Source organism: Seriola aureovittata, chromosome 9, assembly GCF_021018895.1.
Source record: "Seriola aureovittata isolate HTS-2021-v1 ecotype China chromosome 9, ASM2101889v1, whole genome shotgun sequence".
NCBI classification, from domain to species: domain Eukaryota; kingdom Metazoa; phylum Chordata; class Actinopteri; order Carangiformes; family Carangidae; genus Seriola; species Seriola aureovittata.
Genome location: NC_079372.1, coordinates 16,317,806 through 16,336,596, shown reverse-complemented (window position 1 = coordinate 16,336,596; position 18,791 = coordinate 16,317,806). Strand labels below are relative to the sequence as shown.

The 18,791-nt window shown below is 42.3% G+C and overlaps 1 protein-coding gene across 3 annotated transcripts in view; it reads left to right on the top strand.

Moving 5' to 3' along the window:
* Window positions 1-124: 124 nt before the first annotated feature.
* Window positions 125-18,791, top strand: part of bcl2l1 (BCL2 like 1) — a 31,099-nt gene continuing 12,432 nt past the window's right edge. Inside the window, exons 1-3 of one of the 3 annotated variants that reach the window (XM_056384441.1) lie at window positions 125-413; window positions 507-648; window positions 4,352-5,112. In XM_056384441.1, coding sequence (XP_056240416.1) covers window positions 4,558-5,112 — 555 coding nt within the window. In that variant the 5' untranslated portion in view covers window positions 125-413; window positions 507-648; window positions 4,352-4,557. The other 2 variants (XM_056384444.1, XM_056384443.1) reach the window with 2 other exon arrangements.

The following is an 18,791-nucleotide window of genomic DNA, read 5'->3' as shown; positions in this document are numbered from 1 at the left end:
GGATGGATTTCCAGCGTGTCTACATAAAGATGCCCAGAGAGTGGCACTGTGTTCAAACTGGTAGCCGTCCTGACGAGCGCTAGATTTTGGGGTAACAAAGGTTACCATGGAGACCTCGCACATCCTTTGTTTGGCTAACTAAAGTGGAATGATACCTAACAGCTGCTACATGGACCCCTGTTAAGAAATGCCATGTTATTAATCCACAAAGCAGTGAGTAGACGGACAAACGAGCAGGAATGTGTTGGACTCAGCTAACAAGTTAAATAATTAACGTCGGGGTCATACGCGAGGCTCCAACAACATAAACTAGCTCACTTTTAGCTAGTTAGCGCTAACGGTAGCGGGGACCCCCTTTCCTGCTAACACCGGCTAGTTCTCAGGTCAAGTCAGGGAGCGACTCGCACTCTCTGGTAGGAAGACAGCGTTTTTCTCCAGAGTGTATTTGTTGCAGAGTCTTCTCGTTGGATTAAACTGCCATCTCTCTGGCTTCTCTGATTGACTAGGTGAAGTTACGTAGGGAGCGTGGCTGTGGGCGGATCTGTGGTTGCCAGTAGCTAGCCAGGCTAGCAATGACGGATAGGATTGTTCCTGCCGGGGTCTGGATTCCGAGCCAGCAGGCATGATTTTATGGAGACCACCATACAAGTAAGAGCTTCTGGTCAGTCTACGAATGTATTTCCGATGCCTGTGTGTATATCATTTGCGGGATTGTGAGAGAAGTCATGGTAGAGAGGGTGGATTTTCCTCTCAGAATCCAGCTAAAGGAAGGCGGTCGACAGATTTGGAAGAATGCGTAACCACAAATTTGTTTCCTGCTAGCTTCATTCCGTCAAATGTCATTCTGCTGGACGCAAAGAGTACTTGTAGACTGCACTAAATGATTTTGCCACTGCAAATAAACATTTTTAGGTGTTCCAGTCTACGAATGTGCGATTACACCAAGATTCAGGAGGTTAATATGATAATGACAGCCATCTTCAGCAGCAACATACAGTAACGTTAGTACAAATGGAGCTGTGTGTCTGTAATGCTTTGCTTAAAGATTTTTTTTTTTTTTTTATCAATGCTGATTCCGAGTGTGGTGAAGTGTGTTTAAAGCTGCAACAGAGGGTGGTGTTGCAAACCGCAATTTTTATGCGATATGATTAAAGGTCTTAGCCCAGTGTTTATGACAGGAGAATGGGATGGCTTTGCTGCCTTCAGGGGCTCACGCTAAGCCCGTTCATCCGTAAGTATATTCAATTTGAGAAATGTGCTTTTGATTGGAAATAGAAAACGTGTGGGTTGAATAAAGCAATAACAGCACACATAGTTCACAGTTGGACAGCAGTGACGGGCTGGAAAAGAAAAATGCGACAATCGTGTCATCTATATTTCGGTTAATACACTAAACAACATATATGTGACAGATAAAATGTGAACAAAAGAGTGATTGACGCCCGGCGCTAGTTTTATTTATATGTGTATATATAATCGAAAAAATAAATATTATTTAAATCGGTTTGTATAACTGTTATTAACACTTTTTGATTACAGTTATAATGTATAAGTAATGTAGGATAGAAAACGCCATCATTTTTTCATGGGTAATGTTACCAGATGGAGTTTTTCTACTGGATTTTAAAGCCAATACGATGATCGTGATCCAGATATTCAGACATCTCTGAAGGCATCCTGTTACGTAATAGGAGGGCTGGGCATGCAAAGAGTGGAGTGGAGGGGAAGGGAGACGATATGTACAAACACTCCTTCAAACAAAGTGGCTCTTACATTCTTGGATTTTGACAGCTTTTGTACAGACACAGCGACAGACTGACTGACAGACTGACAGATTTCGGGACATTTTGCCAGAGGGAGACGGTGAACGAACCGAGGATAACTCCCATGTGATTTTTACTCAGTACAGCTGGTAGGACGCTCATGTTACTCTTCATATCTTTTACAGACTTCATAATTGATTAAGATGGAAATGTGGATTGATGTTTAATGTGGAGGTTTAGATCGATACGCACACGGGGCTGACACAGCTAACACGTACAGAGGCAGTACAGTCAGATGTGGTAGCCTACAGTGTCGCTATCTGTAAGCTCCAGTCCAGATTCCACCATAATAAACACGGCCTCGGCCTTTATTTGAGTTAATATTTGAGCGATTGTTATTACAAATGTTGCGTTCAGGTGCTACATTTCGTTGGGACTCGCTGGTATTCCTGTAGGAGCTTTGTGGTGTTTACATCAGTGCTGGGCTATTAAAACCCGAGCCACGTGCTGGGAGCTTGGGAGGTTGGCCATGTGGCCATTGTAAACACTGCTGCCTTGCGTGTCTTTATCTGCCATAAGAGGCCGTTTCTGATTTTTTCACTTGAAATACTCTGAACGTAGGTATGTAAGACGCTGAAGTTTTTGGGCTTGATAAGTAGTTCCCTTGCTTGGCCTAGTATCACGCTTCTATTGTACTGTTAGGGAGAGTAGTAGTATTATGTAATGTCATCAGCACTATTTGCATGGAGCTCCCTTCACTCTGCCTCACATACTAATTATTAGGTCCAACATTATCAGCCCAAATGCCAATATTGTTATAGGAAAGGTCAGGTTCCTACAAGATTACCAGCAGGCTGTTTGGGATCATCAGCAGGTCATGTTCCTCCCACATCTTTTTGTGAGCTTCCATGCAGCAGTTAGGAATAGGGACAGGCGGCAGAGGATGAGGGAATGGCTTTGTCAGACAACCGCCTTCTCGCATCGTCCTTTGTTTCAGGGATGTAGGCCCCCGGAAATTCAATGTACTGGCCACGGGATATGGACATACATCTTTGATGAAGTAAATGTTTACTATAAGTCTTAGTAATGATGTAAAGTTGGTGCCTAAGTTGTGAAAATGTGTTTTTATAGAAAAAAATGGTTGTTTCTCAGGCAGCAAGTTATGATTATTTTATAGCAATTAATCTTGGGATTTTTTTCTCACTAATCAATTAATGACTTGATCTGTAAAATGTCAGAAAACTGAAAAGGGAAAATTTCTAACCACAATTTTCTAAAGCCCAAAGTGATGTCATCTTATGCCCTGGTTTGCCCAATCAACTGTTCAAACATACATTTATTATCACCTAAGATGGAGTCAGGCAGCAAATGCTCACAAAGGATCAGAATGAACTTGTTAATGTTTGGGATTTTTGATCAAAAGTGACTTAAATCATTAATTGTTTAATTGTTCATTTGATTTGAATTGATTCATCATTTCAGCTGCAGCTGTTTCCCTTCTTTCTTCTTACCAAAGGTAACACTAATACACCACCAATTCATTAATCATAATATCATTGGGTTCAACACTACAATATTTTAGAAGGTGTAAGCAGACCTTGATGGATAGAAATTGCATATAACTATTAATTAACCAATCAATCTCTTTCTGTTTTCAGGGCAACTTTTCAACATATTAACAATCATAACTCTTCTGTTTTTTGCTTCTAGAAACTGTGTTATGCTTTTATTTTTGAACAGTGGTAAACTCACAATTCTTATTTATAAATTATTAATATTATAAACAACATGCATTTGACCTTTTCATGGCAGAGTGCAATCAAAGGTTAATCCCTATGTGGCAATCTTAATATAACTGCCATTCGCAAGTTTCATAGATCAAGGCTAAACCACAGAATTACTCAAGCAGAATTACTCAAGATAGTAAGAATAGTAAAAAATAAATAGTAAGCAAAATATGCTTGTTAATAGAGTTTCTGACTTTGAGTTCATTAAGAGTTTACTGCATTATGTACACAAGAACTACATTGTGAGCAAACCAGTTTAAATTTAGAGGGCTTCTTTATTTGCTCATCGAAACAGCTCATTCTACATGAGCATGCTTCGATGTGATTATATCAGATCAGTGTCTGTGTGTGACAGTAACAAAGATAGCGTGGAGCTGATATAAACAAAGTGCCTAAAAGCTGGCACTGGAGGTCAGAGGTCACTGAATAGGAGGGGGTGACTGTCTACATGGACAAGCAAGCAAGACTGTCCTTCTGATCTCTCCTCACCTAAACCTCACCTTCCTCTCACCACCCCTCAGTTTGTCTCTCGTCCTCTCTCTCTCTCTAACATACAAACACACACATGAGCACATACACACACACACACATAAATCCACTCTACGATCGTCTCATTAATATCAATGCCATCTGCTCCATATGTAACAGCCCAATTAGAGAAGTGCACTTTGACCCTACCTGTCCAAATTTAATTTGAGAGTCTACAGCCATCCCTGAACCCCCCCCTTCCTCACACAGATATAATCACAGCATGCGTATAGGCTATCCAGACTTTGACCTTTCATTGTTGTCTCTTTACAGGGCCTGAGCTGATTTGTCAGCCTTGTGTAGGTTGGTTTTCACCCCCCCAAGTGTCCTCTGAATATCAGCAGACTATGGTGGTCTGAACAGAGGAAACGCAGGGAGAAAGCCTGGCACAGTGTGTGTTCACTCTAACACAGCAAGGCTCGACCGCGAGAGGAGCAGAGACGGACTGGAGCAAAGAGAAAAAGAATATTTAACACAAAATGTCTCAAAACAGAGAACTGGTCGTTTTCTACATAAAGTATAAGCTCTCCCAGAGAAACTATCCTCTCACCCACATGGAACTCAATGAGTCTCCCAACAGGACTGATGGCGGGGAGGCAGGGTTGGTTGAGGAACAGCGGATAGCGACGCACGCCAATGGAACTTTTAATGGCACGAGTCCTGGGACCCGTCCAGAGTCCCCGCAGCGGCAGCAACGGCTGCCGTCAACAACGAGCCTGGACGCAGTGAAAGAGGCCCTCCGGGATTCCGCCAACGAGTTTGAGTTGCGATACTCCCGCGCCTTCAGCGATCTGCACAACCAGCTGCATATCACGCCGGCCACAGCTTACCAAAGCTTTGCGAACGTGATGGATGAGGTGTTCCGGGACGGCTTCAACTGGGGCCGCATCATAGGGCTTTTTGTGTTCGGCGGGGCGCTGTGTGTCGAGTGTGTGGAGAAGGAGATGAGTCCTCTGGTGGGCAGGATCGTAGAGTGGATGACCGTCTACCTGGACAACCGCATTCAGCCATGGATCCAGAGTCAAGGAGGATGGGTGAGTCTCACAAACACACACACACACACACACACACACACACACACACAGAAGTGTGTTTGAGTGCCTGTAGTATGATGCTATCTGTTTGTATTGCTTCTTTGACACCAGGACCCTTCAACATTACTGGGTTCAGTTATATGGGTAATGCAAGCTGAGGTCAGGGAGACAGGATATATCCTGTCTTTATGTTTAACTGGTTCTAGAAACCTGTATGGATGCTAATGGCTTTTGTTGATATGATTGTATCACCAATCATTTGGTTGTATGTGCCATTTCATCACAGTTACGACCAGATTTGTTCAAGTCTGTCGATGTCTTGTATGCATCATGTGCCAGTTGGTCAGCCATGTTTCTGTCTGAACAGTGACGCTTGATTATCCACATGAACTGACCTCAAGTCACACTGTATGGAAGGATATGGAGGGTATGAAAATCCAGAGTATAGTTCTTATTTTATCATGCTTTTTGTGACTGGGCTTATGCAGGCGGGCCCAGATAAGGTAGTATGACTGCATTTAATTTGTATCAGCCTCCTTGAGATTGTGACATGGCACAGGGGTGGGGCTGGATCTGCAACCAGTGGAGGAGAAAAAGCTTCAGATTAGATATAATAGAGCAGAAAAAAGGCACCACACGTTTGAAAAACCATCTGTGCTTTAAACAGTAAAAACATCATGTATGTTTGTGTGGTCAGCAGCTGGTTCAGCTGTTCTCTAATTGATCAGCAGCATGGAGCTCAATGAGCTGAATCGAAGTGGGAGCTTAACAGGCTACATCAGGGCTTTTGTAGCTCTTTGCAGCCTGCCTGGGGATCGAAGTTCTCTCATCACAGGGTGGGATGAAGTCCAGGGCTTTTACAGATAGCCCTTTGTTTTGCTCCGGTCAGTTGATTGGCTCTGTGCTTTTTTTTTTTCTTCTTCATTCCACTATCAGTCCAATTTTTTTCCTCCTCTGCCCTGACCGCTCTTCTGTTATGTTCTTCACCAAGACAGCTGCATGCAGATGAAAGCTCTGTGTTTTTTTTTTTTCCTGGGGTCAGTTTGAAAGTGGGCCGTCCTGGTACTGACAATCCCTGTGTGTGTGTGTGTGCGTGTGTGTGTGTGTGTGTGTGTGTGTGTGTGTGTGTGTGTGTGTGTGTGTGTGTGTGTGTGCGTGTGCGCGCGTGCGTGTGTGTGTGTATATGTGTGCGCGCGCGTGTGCGCTAGTGAACTCCTCCAGGACAGTTAAGGTCAGCTCTTTTCCTTTGTGCCTGCCATTTGATGGTATGAAGGAGAGTGGGAGCGAGGGGAGGGGCTGCTTATATTCACTGCAGTGCTGTATAAAGCAAGGTCAAAGGTTGATCCTGTGGAAATTGACATACCATTGGCTGAACAGCATACTTAGAAGAAAATCCAACTGGGCAGACCATGGCATGGTATACATGTATATTCACTGTTTCAAGGTGTCTCCCTACTGCATTGATGTAATTTGGTAACATCGTCCATTGTAATGGCACAGATGGCACAGGTCTTAGATGTCCAAGATGTCTTGAATGCATTACTCTACATTCTCTGCAGTGTGGCTTTCCCTAAGCTCTTTTGTTTTGAGTACTTTTCCGAATCATCTGAAATGAAGTGGGTTGTTACTGTGATATAGGATGCTGTTGCAAGGGAGGTCCACCCATCTGTGGTAAGAGCCACAACTTTGTCTTTGAGTAATTCCTTTATTTTGTCTGAGGTGCTGTTTTAGATGTCTATGATTCCCATGGTGATTGTTCCAAGGATACGGATACCATACCTTGGTTCCAACTCCTGACAAGTTTCTTCATGTAAGCCTCTTGTGCTGCAGAGAGTGAGCTTGTGGCGGGCAGTGTAAAATATGAGTCAAGACATGACTGTTTGTTCGCTGTTCCGGACATCAGGTCATGCTCATTTGAGTGCATATTTTCAAGATGTGCCCTCAGGTTGCTAGTGCTGGAATGACAGGCTAACTGTTACAGAGCTTTCATACAACTTCATCTCGTGGTTTCATAATTTTGCCAACTACTGTCCAAAATCTGAATATTTTCAAAAGGGTGCCTGGAGTGCGACTCACTCTCTCTGCAGTCGAGTTGGGTTGTGATCTCCCTGCCATCGTTACCCCACGGTTGTTGTTAAGTTATTCGCACATTTCCAATCAATGAAAGCAATGTTGTGTGGCTCCAGTCCAGTCTGTCATCTATTGCATTCAGCCCAGGCTGAAACAGACAGCCGCAGGAATGCTCCTTTTTTTTTTTTTTTTTTACAACCGAATATTTTTCAATTTAAACAATCGAAATTAGAATAATCGTTGACAGCCCTTTTGTCTTCACAGTGCAGACAACACAACTTGCGTGTGTAGTTGATGTCATATAGTAAGAATGATCGAGGCACCCGCACACACTCCCTCAAACACACAAACACATTTACACACTCATACAAGACAGTTTACTTAGCAACAAGTTGGGTTAACAACATCAGCTAACAACACGATGAAGCTGCTTGTGGTTAGTGGCTTGCATGTCAGTGTAACCCTAGACTTGGAGAAGTGAGTGACTTCATCAGAAAGTTCAATGGATCAGCTTGTACCAGCATCCTTTGTTATGGTTTCACATCTCCTCCGATGATTAACATTTTCTTGAGTACATCATGCCCCTTCATTCCCTATACAGATTTGTGTTTTTCCCTTTTATTCTGTTGTTGTGTCAGTCACCTGCTGCTGGAGGGAGAGCACTGGCTTGATATGTGCCCCATGTTAGTTATTCAGAAGCTGACACACTTGCCACAGGGGTAGTCCCAGCGAGCTGCAGTGCAAACTACAGAATATATCGTTCAGTAGGTGGATTACCGGTGGAGTCGAATCATTTCTATCAGTTGCGCTTACCCTTTGTCACAATAGCTTCAGTTGATCCTTTTTTGTGGTTTTTCTGTTCAAAGCCAATCTAGACGTTCCCTAGAATGTACCAGAGTCTTTCAGTAAAACCACAAGAGACTTTGTTGTTTTTCTTTCTTTCTATCTTTTCTTTCCCTTTCTTCCTTCCTTCCCTCCCCTGACGCCTCCTCACAGGGATGAAGCACAGAACCGTTGGCAGATGTTGGAACCTGAGTATAGCTGTGAGGCAGGTGTTCCCTTAGTGTTAGCTGATGAAATACTAGTCTGCTCTTAGCGGCAGCAAGGTCACTTTCTCACCTTTTTCTCTCAGCTATCATTCTGTCTCATGATCTTATTGTTTCTTCCAAACTTTTTATTATTTGCTATTTTGCAGGTTTGTGATAAACTAGAGAGGAAAGGAAAGTTTTGTTTGTAGGTGATAGTGTAACAAGAAAAAATATGATGTAACTGGATGATGTAAAATTATGTTTTGAAGCTATTCTCTGAAGTGATTTGCATCTTTAGTTGAACTTGTGGGTGTTTCCCATAGGTTGGAATTTACAGTGTTTTTCTGATCTGCATAATGTCATGCTTAAGAATAGACTCCACACAGTATTACTTTCACAAGCTCACCGCTTATTAGGGAAGCAGTCATTTCTCCAGTTATGCTGCATGTGAATGCACCATTTGGTACAGAGCTGAGCCAATCAGTTGACTAATTGATGATTATATTGACAAGATATTAACTGGCAACTTTTTTTGATAATCCAAACCCAAAATGCAAACACTGCATGTTTTCTTATCATATATGATTTGGGCTGTTTGTTTGGATAAAACAAGCCATTTTAATATGTCACATTGGACTCTGTCATTTTATGAATTACAATTTTATGAATTGAGTGATCAATCCTGAAAATAATTACTTGCATGCCTCATTATTTTAGCCATTTTTTAAAATATTGGTCAGTATTGATTTCAATACATTATTACCAAGAAAAATAGATTTTAATTTATCACACAGTCTCATATTTCAAAATACTCTGTACAAAAGGTCATTTTTTAAATCTAATATAAGAAATGTCCCTGGCTGGTTCTCATCCTCATGAGTAAAAAAAAAAAAACATGGTTATTAAAAAATCAAATGTAAACGCAAGTTACAAGAGGAAACCATGCTACTGAAAAGCTATTGTTCTCTTTAACCACTCACAGAGCACTATGGCCATGTAAACACCGCTACACATAAAGACACCCAGTGAGACAGGCTTTGGAGCTGGTGAAATAGTCGAGGTGACAGTTGGATATTGAGAAGTGAAAGGTGTTTTGCGCAGCAGAACAAATCTTGCTGATAAAGCCTCAGCCTAAACGATCCCGCTGGAGCTTATTTCGGAGCCTCCACTGTCCAGGATGCTGAGATATTTGATAGTAGCTTGGGACATGAGGTAAATATCCTCAGCCAGATTCTCCCTCCACAGCCTGTGTTTTTAAAGGAAGCGCAGGAGTGAAGCCATATATTGTCAGATAATAAACCTCCTTGGCAGACAGCAGAGGTAGAGACACTGCCATCGACCTAATAATGATGTTTCCAGCAGAGCAGGCGATGGCAGTGATTACTCAGTGGAGATTGAGCCGCCTCGGGGTGGGGGTACGGGGTTATTACCAATTATAGATGAATAATATCTCGACCTGCTACTGGGGGAAACAATGTTTTTTTCCCCTCTGACAGACTAATAAAGGCTAAACTCATTTAGAAGAACCATGCTGCCACGGTCTGGGGAAGCTTGGCTGGAGCTGCATGTGAATTGGGGGGGGGGGGGGTCCAGTACAGTACAGAAACAGGGGGAAATAAGGAAATAAGAGACCATTAGCCCAGTTGTTCTGCTTTGTGGTGTTGATGGTCTCGCGAAGGTCACGAAAGAGAAAATGAAACAGAAAAAATGTCTTTGAGTAGTGAAATTCTGTCTGTATTAGTTTTTCTTGGCTGATTTTTTATGCTGTATTCTATATTTTTCTTATTGTCTATAAATACCATGAAAAGACCAACACAAATGGTTGATCTGATCCTACTAACAAGTACTATATCTTACTCGTCTGTAGCATTGAGATCCATTGTTGCCCAAAATCATTAAAAACACATCAGTGAACCACACTGCTGCACTGGCTAACATGTTCCTTCTATACCATGAACACAACAAACTGTTTTTATTGACTCAATGCTATAACCATTCTGCTGCTGAATATTGTCACTGGAGCATCACTGATGTTTACTACAAATTACAGTGCCCAGCTGTTTTAGGAAATTACTGAGCCTTATTCAGTTGATTTATTCTGTTTGGCATTTCTCATGGGAGTAGTTAAGAATAAACAAAAATATAGACTATTGTAACATTAACAGTATATTTATCTGCTGTATATGTGTGATTATGAACACATGCAGGCTGGCTGTATTGTAAAGTGCGTTAGACACTGTGGCTGTAATTAAAGGCCTATGGAGGGTAAGTCCATTGACTTGTTTTGGCGAGGGAAACACCTGAGCTTCCTTTGTGCCATTTTCCTTGGCAGACTTATTTACTCTTTCTCTCTCTCTCCCTCTCCCTCTCCCACTTTCACTTTCTCTCTCTCCCCCTCTCCCTCTTCCACTCTCTCTCTCTGTAATTAACATGCACATAGGATAGGCAGTTAGATCCACAGAGTCGTCTGTCAGACTGCCCTATCGAAGAAGAGAGGGAAATCTCACCCTTGGGACCAATCAAGCCCGCCTCCATCTCTCTCTCTCTCTCTCTCTCTCTCTCTCTCTCTCTTCTTCTCACAACCCCCCCTTCATCTTCTATGTGTTTCTCCCTCTGCTTCTCTCCGTGTCCTTCTATCTCCTCTATGTGCCCGCGTCCCTTTGCTGTCAATCGATTTTTGTCCCTTATCTTTCTATCTGTACCTCCCTTCCTCCTCCTTCCCCTTGCTTTATTTATCATTTATCATCCTTTTTATTTCCCACCTTGCCTGTCCTTCCTCTGCTCTCCTTCCTCATTTTCATCCCTTTCCCTCCATCCTTACATCCATCTATCTCTAGTCTACGCTGCAGATTAAGGTGGCTAAACGTATTACAGGTCAGACATGCTACATACGTCGTCAACCTTGCCGTTAACCTTGTGTATCAATGTTCCAGTCCTTTTTCCCATGTTTGTCAGTTTTGTTTATCAAAAACACACACACATATCTCATAACGCAGTCGTCAACGCTATCGATTCCCTCTGACTTGATCCCTGCTCACTACCCCCCCACACCCACCCGTGCAGCTGCCGCCATCGCTTCATCTTTGCCTTCATCCCTCTTTTACTCCCCTCTCCTCTCTCACCATTCCGTCCTCCTCCTCCTTCCTTTATCGCTAATGGCTCACGTGTGGCTAATTAGGAGAGACGTGTTTTTTTTTTTTGTAGCTGTCTGAGTTTTTGTTTTAAGGACAGTGTTTTTGCTCATCAAGCAAAGTTTCCATGAACATGATTGTGTGTTTGTTTGTAAACACACACGGTGTGGGGTGTTGTTGTCTCATACATTTGAGGGTTTTATTGTATGGTGGTATGCTGCTGAGGGGAGGGGACGGCGGCAAGTCGGACTGGTCATGTGACTATCTCAAACAAAGGACCTGTGGCCACTTACACACACACACACACACACACACACACACACACACACACACAGGAATTTGCTTTACTGGCTTTTTAGTTGTGCCTACAGGTGTGTCGAAGCCATCGCTGAAAAGGACGCACTGATCCAGAAGCGACTTTGTCATTGTCTCAATCTTTAACTTGTGACTCACATGAAAGCCAAACATAGACAATGCTCCCACACACCCTCTTTGCATTGGATCAATGGCGGGCACTTTTGTTCGAGCGCTGTCCATGCACGCCTCTGTGCGGTGGGCGGCTCTATGCAGATTGATCTCTGAATGTTCATATGAATGTAGCTGCTCAACCATGGACGTTTCTCCATTTTTGTTTGCATGCGTTTAAGCTCTCGCACTAGTTTTTCAGGACCTGTGACATCAGATTTGTGTATGAATGTGTGTGTGTGTCAGTATTCAGTGGTGTGTGTCAGAGTCACAGTTTGAAAATGGCAGCGAACAGATTGTATGATTCAGTTGCCTCCAGCTCCGTGATAAGAACATCAGGGATGTGTTGGTTGTGTTTACGTGAGTATGAGTACACGTGTGTCCTACTTGTTTATACACAGACTTTTGTTTGCCTTTAAGGAGAAAGACTCAAACCATTCTTGTGTGGTGACAGACGGCGGCTACATGCCCGGTGCAGTGGGCATGAGAACACAACCAAACTGCAGATGTAGAGAGATTCGAGTTAATTATCTGAACACATGTTGATGCATATTTCTTTTTAGCACATGAAATAAGCAATGGTAATTAATCCTGGCATGGCACTGTTTACCTCCCATCATGTGATTTGGGAAAGAGAAAGTGCTTGAGACCAATCTTACACTCAGTAAATTGATAACTCCTCACCTTATGCGCCTTCAGACAACAACTCTCCTTTGTCAGTCTTCTGTCATCAGTTGATCATGTGAAAGGCAAGACCTGTCCTTAAGATCTGGAGCATTACACACACACACACACACACACACACACACACACACACACACACACACACACACAAACACAGAGGGAAACACGCAGCAGCAAGACATCAATACAGACTCTAATGACCACATTTGTAGCAGTCGGACTGCATCTGAACCTCTCATTTAGAAACACACACACACTCCGGTGCCACAGTAGCGAGACATCCATATATGTTCCATACCCAGACGCTGTTTATGTATACAGCACGGATATCCAGCTGTGTAATAGATGGGTGTGTGTGTCTATACTGCCAGGACACCACAGAGCGTGGAGCTATTAGAGCGCCTTTGCCAGACTGGTAGACATCAGACTTCCGCTGTAGCGCACCATTATGTGCCACCCCCCCTGGAAGTATCTGGCAAAGCAGAGAAGCCGAGACTGAAGAAGACGAGGGTAGAGAGTCAGATGCAGATGGCGAGAGGGCGGACAGAGAGGAAGACAAGGCTGGTGACTCAGCTAGTTGAGGATGCAGTATGCAGGCCAATAGGTTACTCTGCATGTATGGTGTGGTGTACATTTCTATATGTGCAGCTTACATGCTGCATGAACAGAACAGCTGTATGTTTGTGGAGCAGAGTGAAGACGCTATGTTTGGTTGCGTGTGTGCTGCTCCACTTCTCCAAGGCTTAGTGGTGAAATCAGGTCACGAGCAAGCCCCCCCCCTTCCATCTTCCTCTTCATTCTTCCCTCTCTTTCTGTCTGCTTGTCCCCTCATTTTTTTTACCTCTCTACTCCAGCCCACATCCTTACGCCTCCTCCTGTGACAGATTCTTTTTTATTTTCTCCACCTTCTGTCTTCATGCAGCCGAGCGCAAAGCCAAAGCATCTGTCTGCATCCCTCTCCTCTCTGATTGTGTTTCATTCCTCCCCATCCTTCTCTCTCTATATCCGTCTCTTCCCTGCTCTTTCCTTTCTATTTTTCTCTCTATGCTCATATCTGTGATCAGATTATGAGGCATATCATGGGATTAGTGAGTCTCATGGCATGTATTAAAGTGGGAGAGCTGAGGGATGGGTTGAGAGGCTTGATGAGTATTTCATGGTAATGTGGCACCCAATCTCAAACAGCACAGAGACTAAATGATGATAAAGAGCATCAAGGCTATCATCATTATATACATCATGGGCTTGTTTGAATGGCCAAGGGGGTAAAACAATAAAGACAAAAGATATCTTCAGTGGCTCTGCAATAAGAGAGAGGGGGTAATACAAAGAGGGCTGGTGCACGTCCTGTAGGTAGATACTCATCTCCTGCTCAAATGATTCTGGGGAATTAATTTTTTTCATGTCATCAAAGTTTGTGAAAATATACAGTAAGTGAAGGCAAGTGCAGTTTCAAGGAAGCCTCCACAAAGACGCATACTTTTCTCCTCATGGGTTTCCCCCTTCCAGTCTTTTTCATCAGCTTTTTTTTTCCTCTGAAAAATGTTTTGCCATTGCTCTTTTGTTCTTATTTCCTCACATTTTTCTTTTTTATTCTGTCGTACTCCCTGCCTGTCTGTGTGTCTTTCATTCTGTCCCAGTCTGTCTGTTTCTCTCTCTTCCAGACAGATGGCAAATCTCAGGGTCATGGTGAGGTGTCTGGGTGTGGTGATGGCCTACAGGGTGGAGGGTTATACTGCTGAAGACATCGAGTCAGAGAGAATCCTTGTCTTCTCTGTTTCAGCTTCCTCGCATTGCTCTCCTACTCTGTCTTCACACTTTCCTAAACATGTGCTCCCTCTGTCAGACGTACACACACAGTCCTGAGTCCTTGGCCTTCCCGCTGTGTGTCAGCGGTGTATACATATGTGTGTACGTGTGTGCGTTTGCTGACAGAATGGGGTTTTGTGGAGAGAAACACCCCCCAGAGTGGGGCAGGGAACAGATTGGAGTCTGAGCCTCCTTGTCCTGACTCATTAATCTCCTCTTTAATTCATGGCCTCACCGCCGGCTCAACACACACACGTAGATACACACTCTCATATAGCCCGCTCCAAGGTCCAAAAAGAGAAGAAAGAGTACACACTGATACTGGCACACACATCATCAAGTGTCACCTCTGAGGTGCGGTTTAATGATTAAATTTCCTAATTTTTCGAGCTTACTTTCAGCTGCTTGGAAATCATCCATCACACTTCAAACCAGTTCTGTGGTTTGCCCCCCTTCAATGCCAACATTGATATCATGCTTTGGGTGGCAGTCAGTGCTTTTTTTTTTTGTTTTGTTTTGAGGCGGAGGTGGTGCCATCCTGATCGTGTGAACATGTGTACCATGCCTTCAGTTGGCTCAAGCAAACATTTTTTACAAGCTACGTAATAGGAGTCCTTGATCCTGAGGAGGAAAAAAAGGACAATAATTATCAAGAAATATTTAGGAGGTGTCACCTTGTGCATTTGCCACAATTTCATAACATTTTAAAGACTAAATTAAATCAATAATTAAATTAGATAATAAATAGAACAATTAAGAATGAAAATATTTGAAAAAATAATCAATAGAACAATTAAGAATGAAAATAATATTTTCTTTCAGCCGTACAACAACTTTTGTTGCCTTTGTGTCACATTTACAAATTTACTGTTAGTGTCAAGAATTTTTTAATCTGTACCAGTTGAATATTTTCCAGGTGATAACTGCTCGGGTCAGGTCTGGGTCGATTATGGTTATTATTGGCCAGTGAGCCTGGTCTTGGAACACGCACACTACATGCTCTAATGCACACCCTGACTGACAGGCACACAGAGATGGCTGATAAAGAGAAACTGGAATTTCTCCTGGTGCTCTTGATGGCCATTCTGACTATGAATGATGACAGCGCTGTGTCAACTGCCCTCATGACTCTCTTCCCTGTGAACTCACCTTATAAAGTAATAGCTTATTCAACTGCCATATCTGCAGTGCTGAAACATTACACTGATAGGATGTAACAGACGTGCTTGGATGCAAAAATACAATATCCACCTGTTTAAACAGCGACATAATATCATGCCTGATGCATTTCTGCTGTAGGGAAAAAAATAGGCACTCTTATTTGGAGGAAATTTCTTGAAGAAAATTGAAGCTCTTCTCTTCCTCCTAGGCAGTTTTGTTAGCATCTTTCTTGGTGCATTGTGCTGATTATGATACAGCAACACCAAATGGACAACTGCAGTTACAAATGACAGAAATCCACAGAGTGCAACGCTTGTTAAGAAATAGTGTTTTCCGTGAAAACACTCGATTGTTGAGAGTTGAAGGCGGAATGAAATATGACTCTTAATAATCTGTGGCAGTGATCAAGCCAAGAATGTGATGTTAACAAGAGTGAGAAATAGCCTAATGACTTATGGATGATGACCTATCATGCAGGTTACTGTTGCACTGTGAAGCTGCTCGTCCTTGGGACTAATTCAAGCTGCTTTCTGGCTGAAGTCCAGTTTTCCATCAGAGTCATACAGAAGAAGAGTTGGGAAAGTGTTATCACACCACTGTCTCTCAAACTCTTCCTACTTGACCCTACACTTGTTTTAAAGCTGTGACAATTTGGTTCTTTTGTCCGTACAGCTGCTGCCTGTCAACTTGTCATTTAATATGCCATGTTTTCTTACTCCTAGCATTGAATCAGAAAAATAAGTAGAGAGGAACCACAGCCCCATTTATTTAGAGACTTAAATGTAAAACAGCTTCCTGAGCAATGGAAGAATTATTCCAGCTATATGAAACATGCACATTTTAAGCATCACGATTCAAAAGGGTGCTCTCTTCTTCAGGGCTCAGCAAGTGTTATATGTATATTTCATATTTCCTTTCACAGTGTGTGCATTTCTGCTATTTGACTGTGAGCTTGAGCAGTCTGTCTTTTTGGATTGGATGTGATGCTGATAATTTTTCTTGTATTTTGCCTGGACTTTGCTCCTCTTGCTCAAGAAGAATCTGTTAACCGTGAGTTTTCCCTACTTGCTACTAAAAGGGCATCAACTAAATGCCCGTGTTATAAGATCTGACTGTGCTGTTGGTTTCTATGCTCAGTGCCCAGCTCTTCAGTAATTTCTTCCTATCCTGGTCATATGGGACCTTTGGCAGTTGGCCTGACTTCCTCTCTCCTGAAAACGCCTTGTCAAATATGATAAGCATGAAAAAGGTTCAGAAGGCCTTGAGGAGGATCACGAATAGATGGAACTTGTGGAGTGGATGAGGACACTGACAGAGAGGAGGGAGGAACAGACACTCACATTGTTGTTGTTTTTTTCTAACTGGACACAGATTTGATGCTATAAAGGTTAAAACTGACATCATGAAACCACCAAGCCTCTAGAAAAACTTCTAGTGGTAATAATGAATACAGTAATTATAATCATATGATGATGATGATGATGACAGTCTTGATAGGAATCAAGGTTATGAAGTTATTCTAAATTTTAACATTGTAATTGTAAATTATTTTATGTAATTATTTTCTGTTATGATACTGAACTAAATTTAGGGTGTGTTGAGACTGACCTAAGTGCTGTGTGAAAGAAAGCAGCTCCCTCATTCATTTCAATTAGACCACCGTGTTGAGCCAACACAGCAAAAAAAAAAGAAGAAAAAAGCCTATGCTGTTTTTGGTCTGGAAGCCCAGTATCTCTGGTAATTCCTCCCATAATGATAAAGCAACATATTTTAAGTTTATCAAAAATCATTATTTGCATAAGTAGAACCTTTATTCAGGACCGTGTAGAAGCTCTTTTGGCAGCAATGCCACTTGTGCAACTCTGTACAAACTTAGTGCAAGTGGACTTGTGGAACAGCAGGTTCTCCCATTCTTCCTGGAAGAGCCAGTCTGTTTGTGAATTGCCATCTTCAGGTCTCTCCATTAGGGCCTGGCATTATGACTTTAAGTCAATGTCACGATTGTTTCAAATTCTTACCTACCTAAATTGTGATTAATGAACAATTACTTTGGCTACTATCAGTCTCTCTTTTTTGAACCATGCACTCTGAAATTGTCTTTCTGTAGTGTTTGCTTTTGTCTTCTTTTTTACTCTGTGTTGTCTTGCCCAAATGACAGAGACAATATTCTTTCTATGTAGAATCTGTCAGGTTTCTTCTTCTTCGCCATTCAAGGACATTCAGAGACTTATCCTATGGTCTCTTCAGCGTTGTTTTGGCTGTATGCCTTGGGTCATTATTATACTCAAATGTGAACTTGTGTGAGTTTGTATGTACTCTGGAGCAGGTTTTTCTTCATGTACTTATTATCCAGCTGATAAGCAGTATCTGATTTTCGCCAGATGTAGCTCTTGGAGTTTAAGGCCAAACATCATCAGAGAACGTTTGTCATCATGATCTCAGACTCCTTTTAAATACCTTTTCCAAAATCCAATTGCACAGTCATACGCCTTTTACTCATCAATGGCAATTTGCTTGAGGAAATATTGTTGAAAAGCAAACTCATGGTTAATGGATTCTACTTGAGCAAATGACAAGAGTAGATGCTGGATAATCCTAAGAGGAGCAAAGTCCAGGCAAAATACAGGTAAAATGATCAGGATCAGGTTCAGTCCAAAAAGACAAAACACAAAATTCACAGTGCTCGTTGTGACAGGCACTGTGAATTGGGGAACCTGTATACACAGGTGTGTGTTTTTCTGGATCATGTCCAGTCACCTGGCTTTTGCCACAGATGGTCTCCCATCAAGTCCTAAAAATAACTCCAGAATAATCAAACAGGATGCAAGTGGGCTCAATATGAAACGCCAGAGAAAGGAGTAAACAAGATCTATATTATTATAACAATATTCTGAAAATATTTATTCTCTGCAAAGGTCATGAATGTGATTGTTAGTGTTTGACTGCAGTATGTCACTATGTCATTCAGCATGATATTTTAGGAAGTCTGTATTTCCTCAGGTTTAGGTTCAGTTTATCTTGGTCATAGAAGTCAATTTGTTGTTTGTTGTTTCTTTTGCTCACTGACTGTGATCCTGTGATCTGCTGATGGGCTGTGTGTCACAATATGAGGCAGAGGTCACAGGACAAATCACATTCACTCACTGTACTTGGAACTTTATATACACTCTCTGTTTGAATGACATCATCTTGTTTCACCAGCCAGGACATCGTGTCACCTCCGTGTGTTGCTCTGTAAACAGTATTTCATCAGTCAGATGGATTCAACAGTCTCTTTACTCAATTAGCAAAAATACATGAAGAGTTGTGTTCCACACTGTACTCTGGGCTC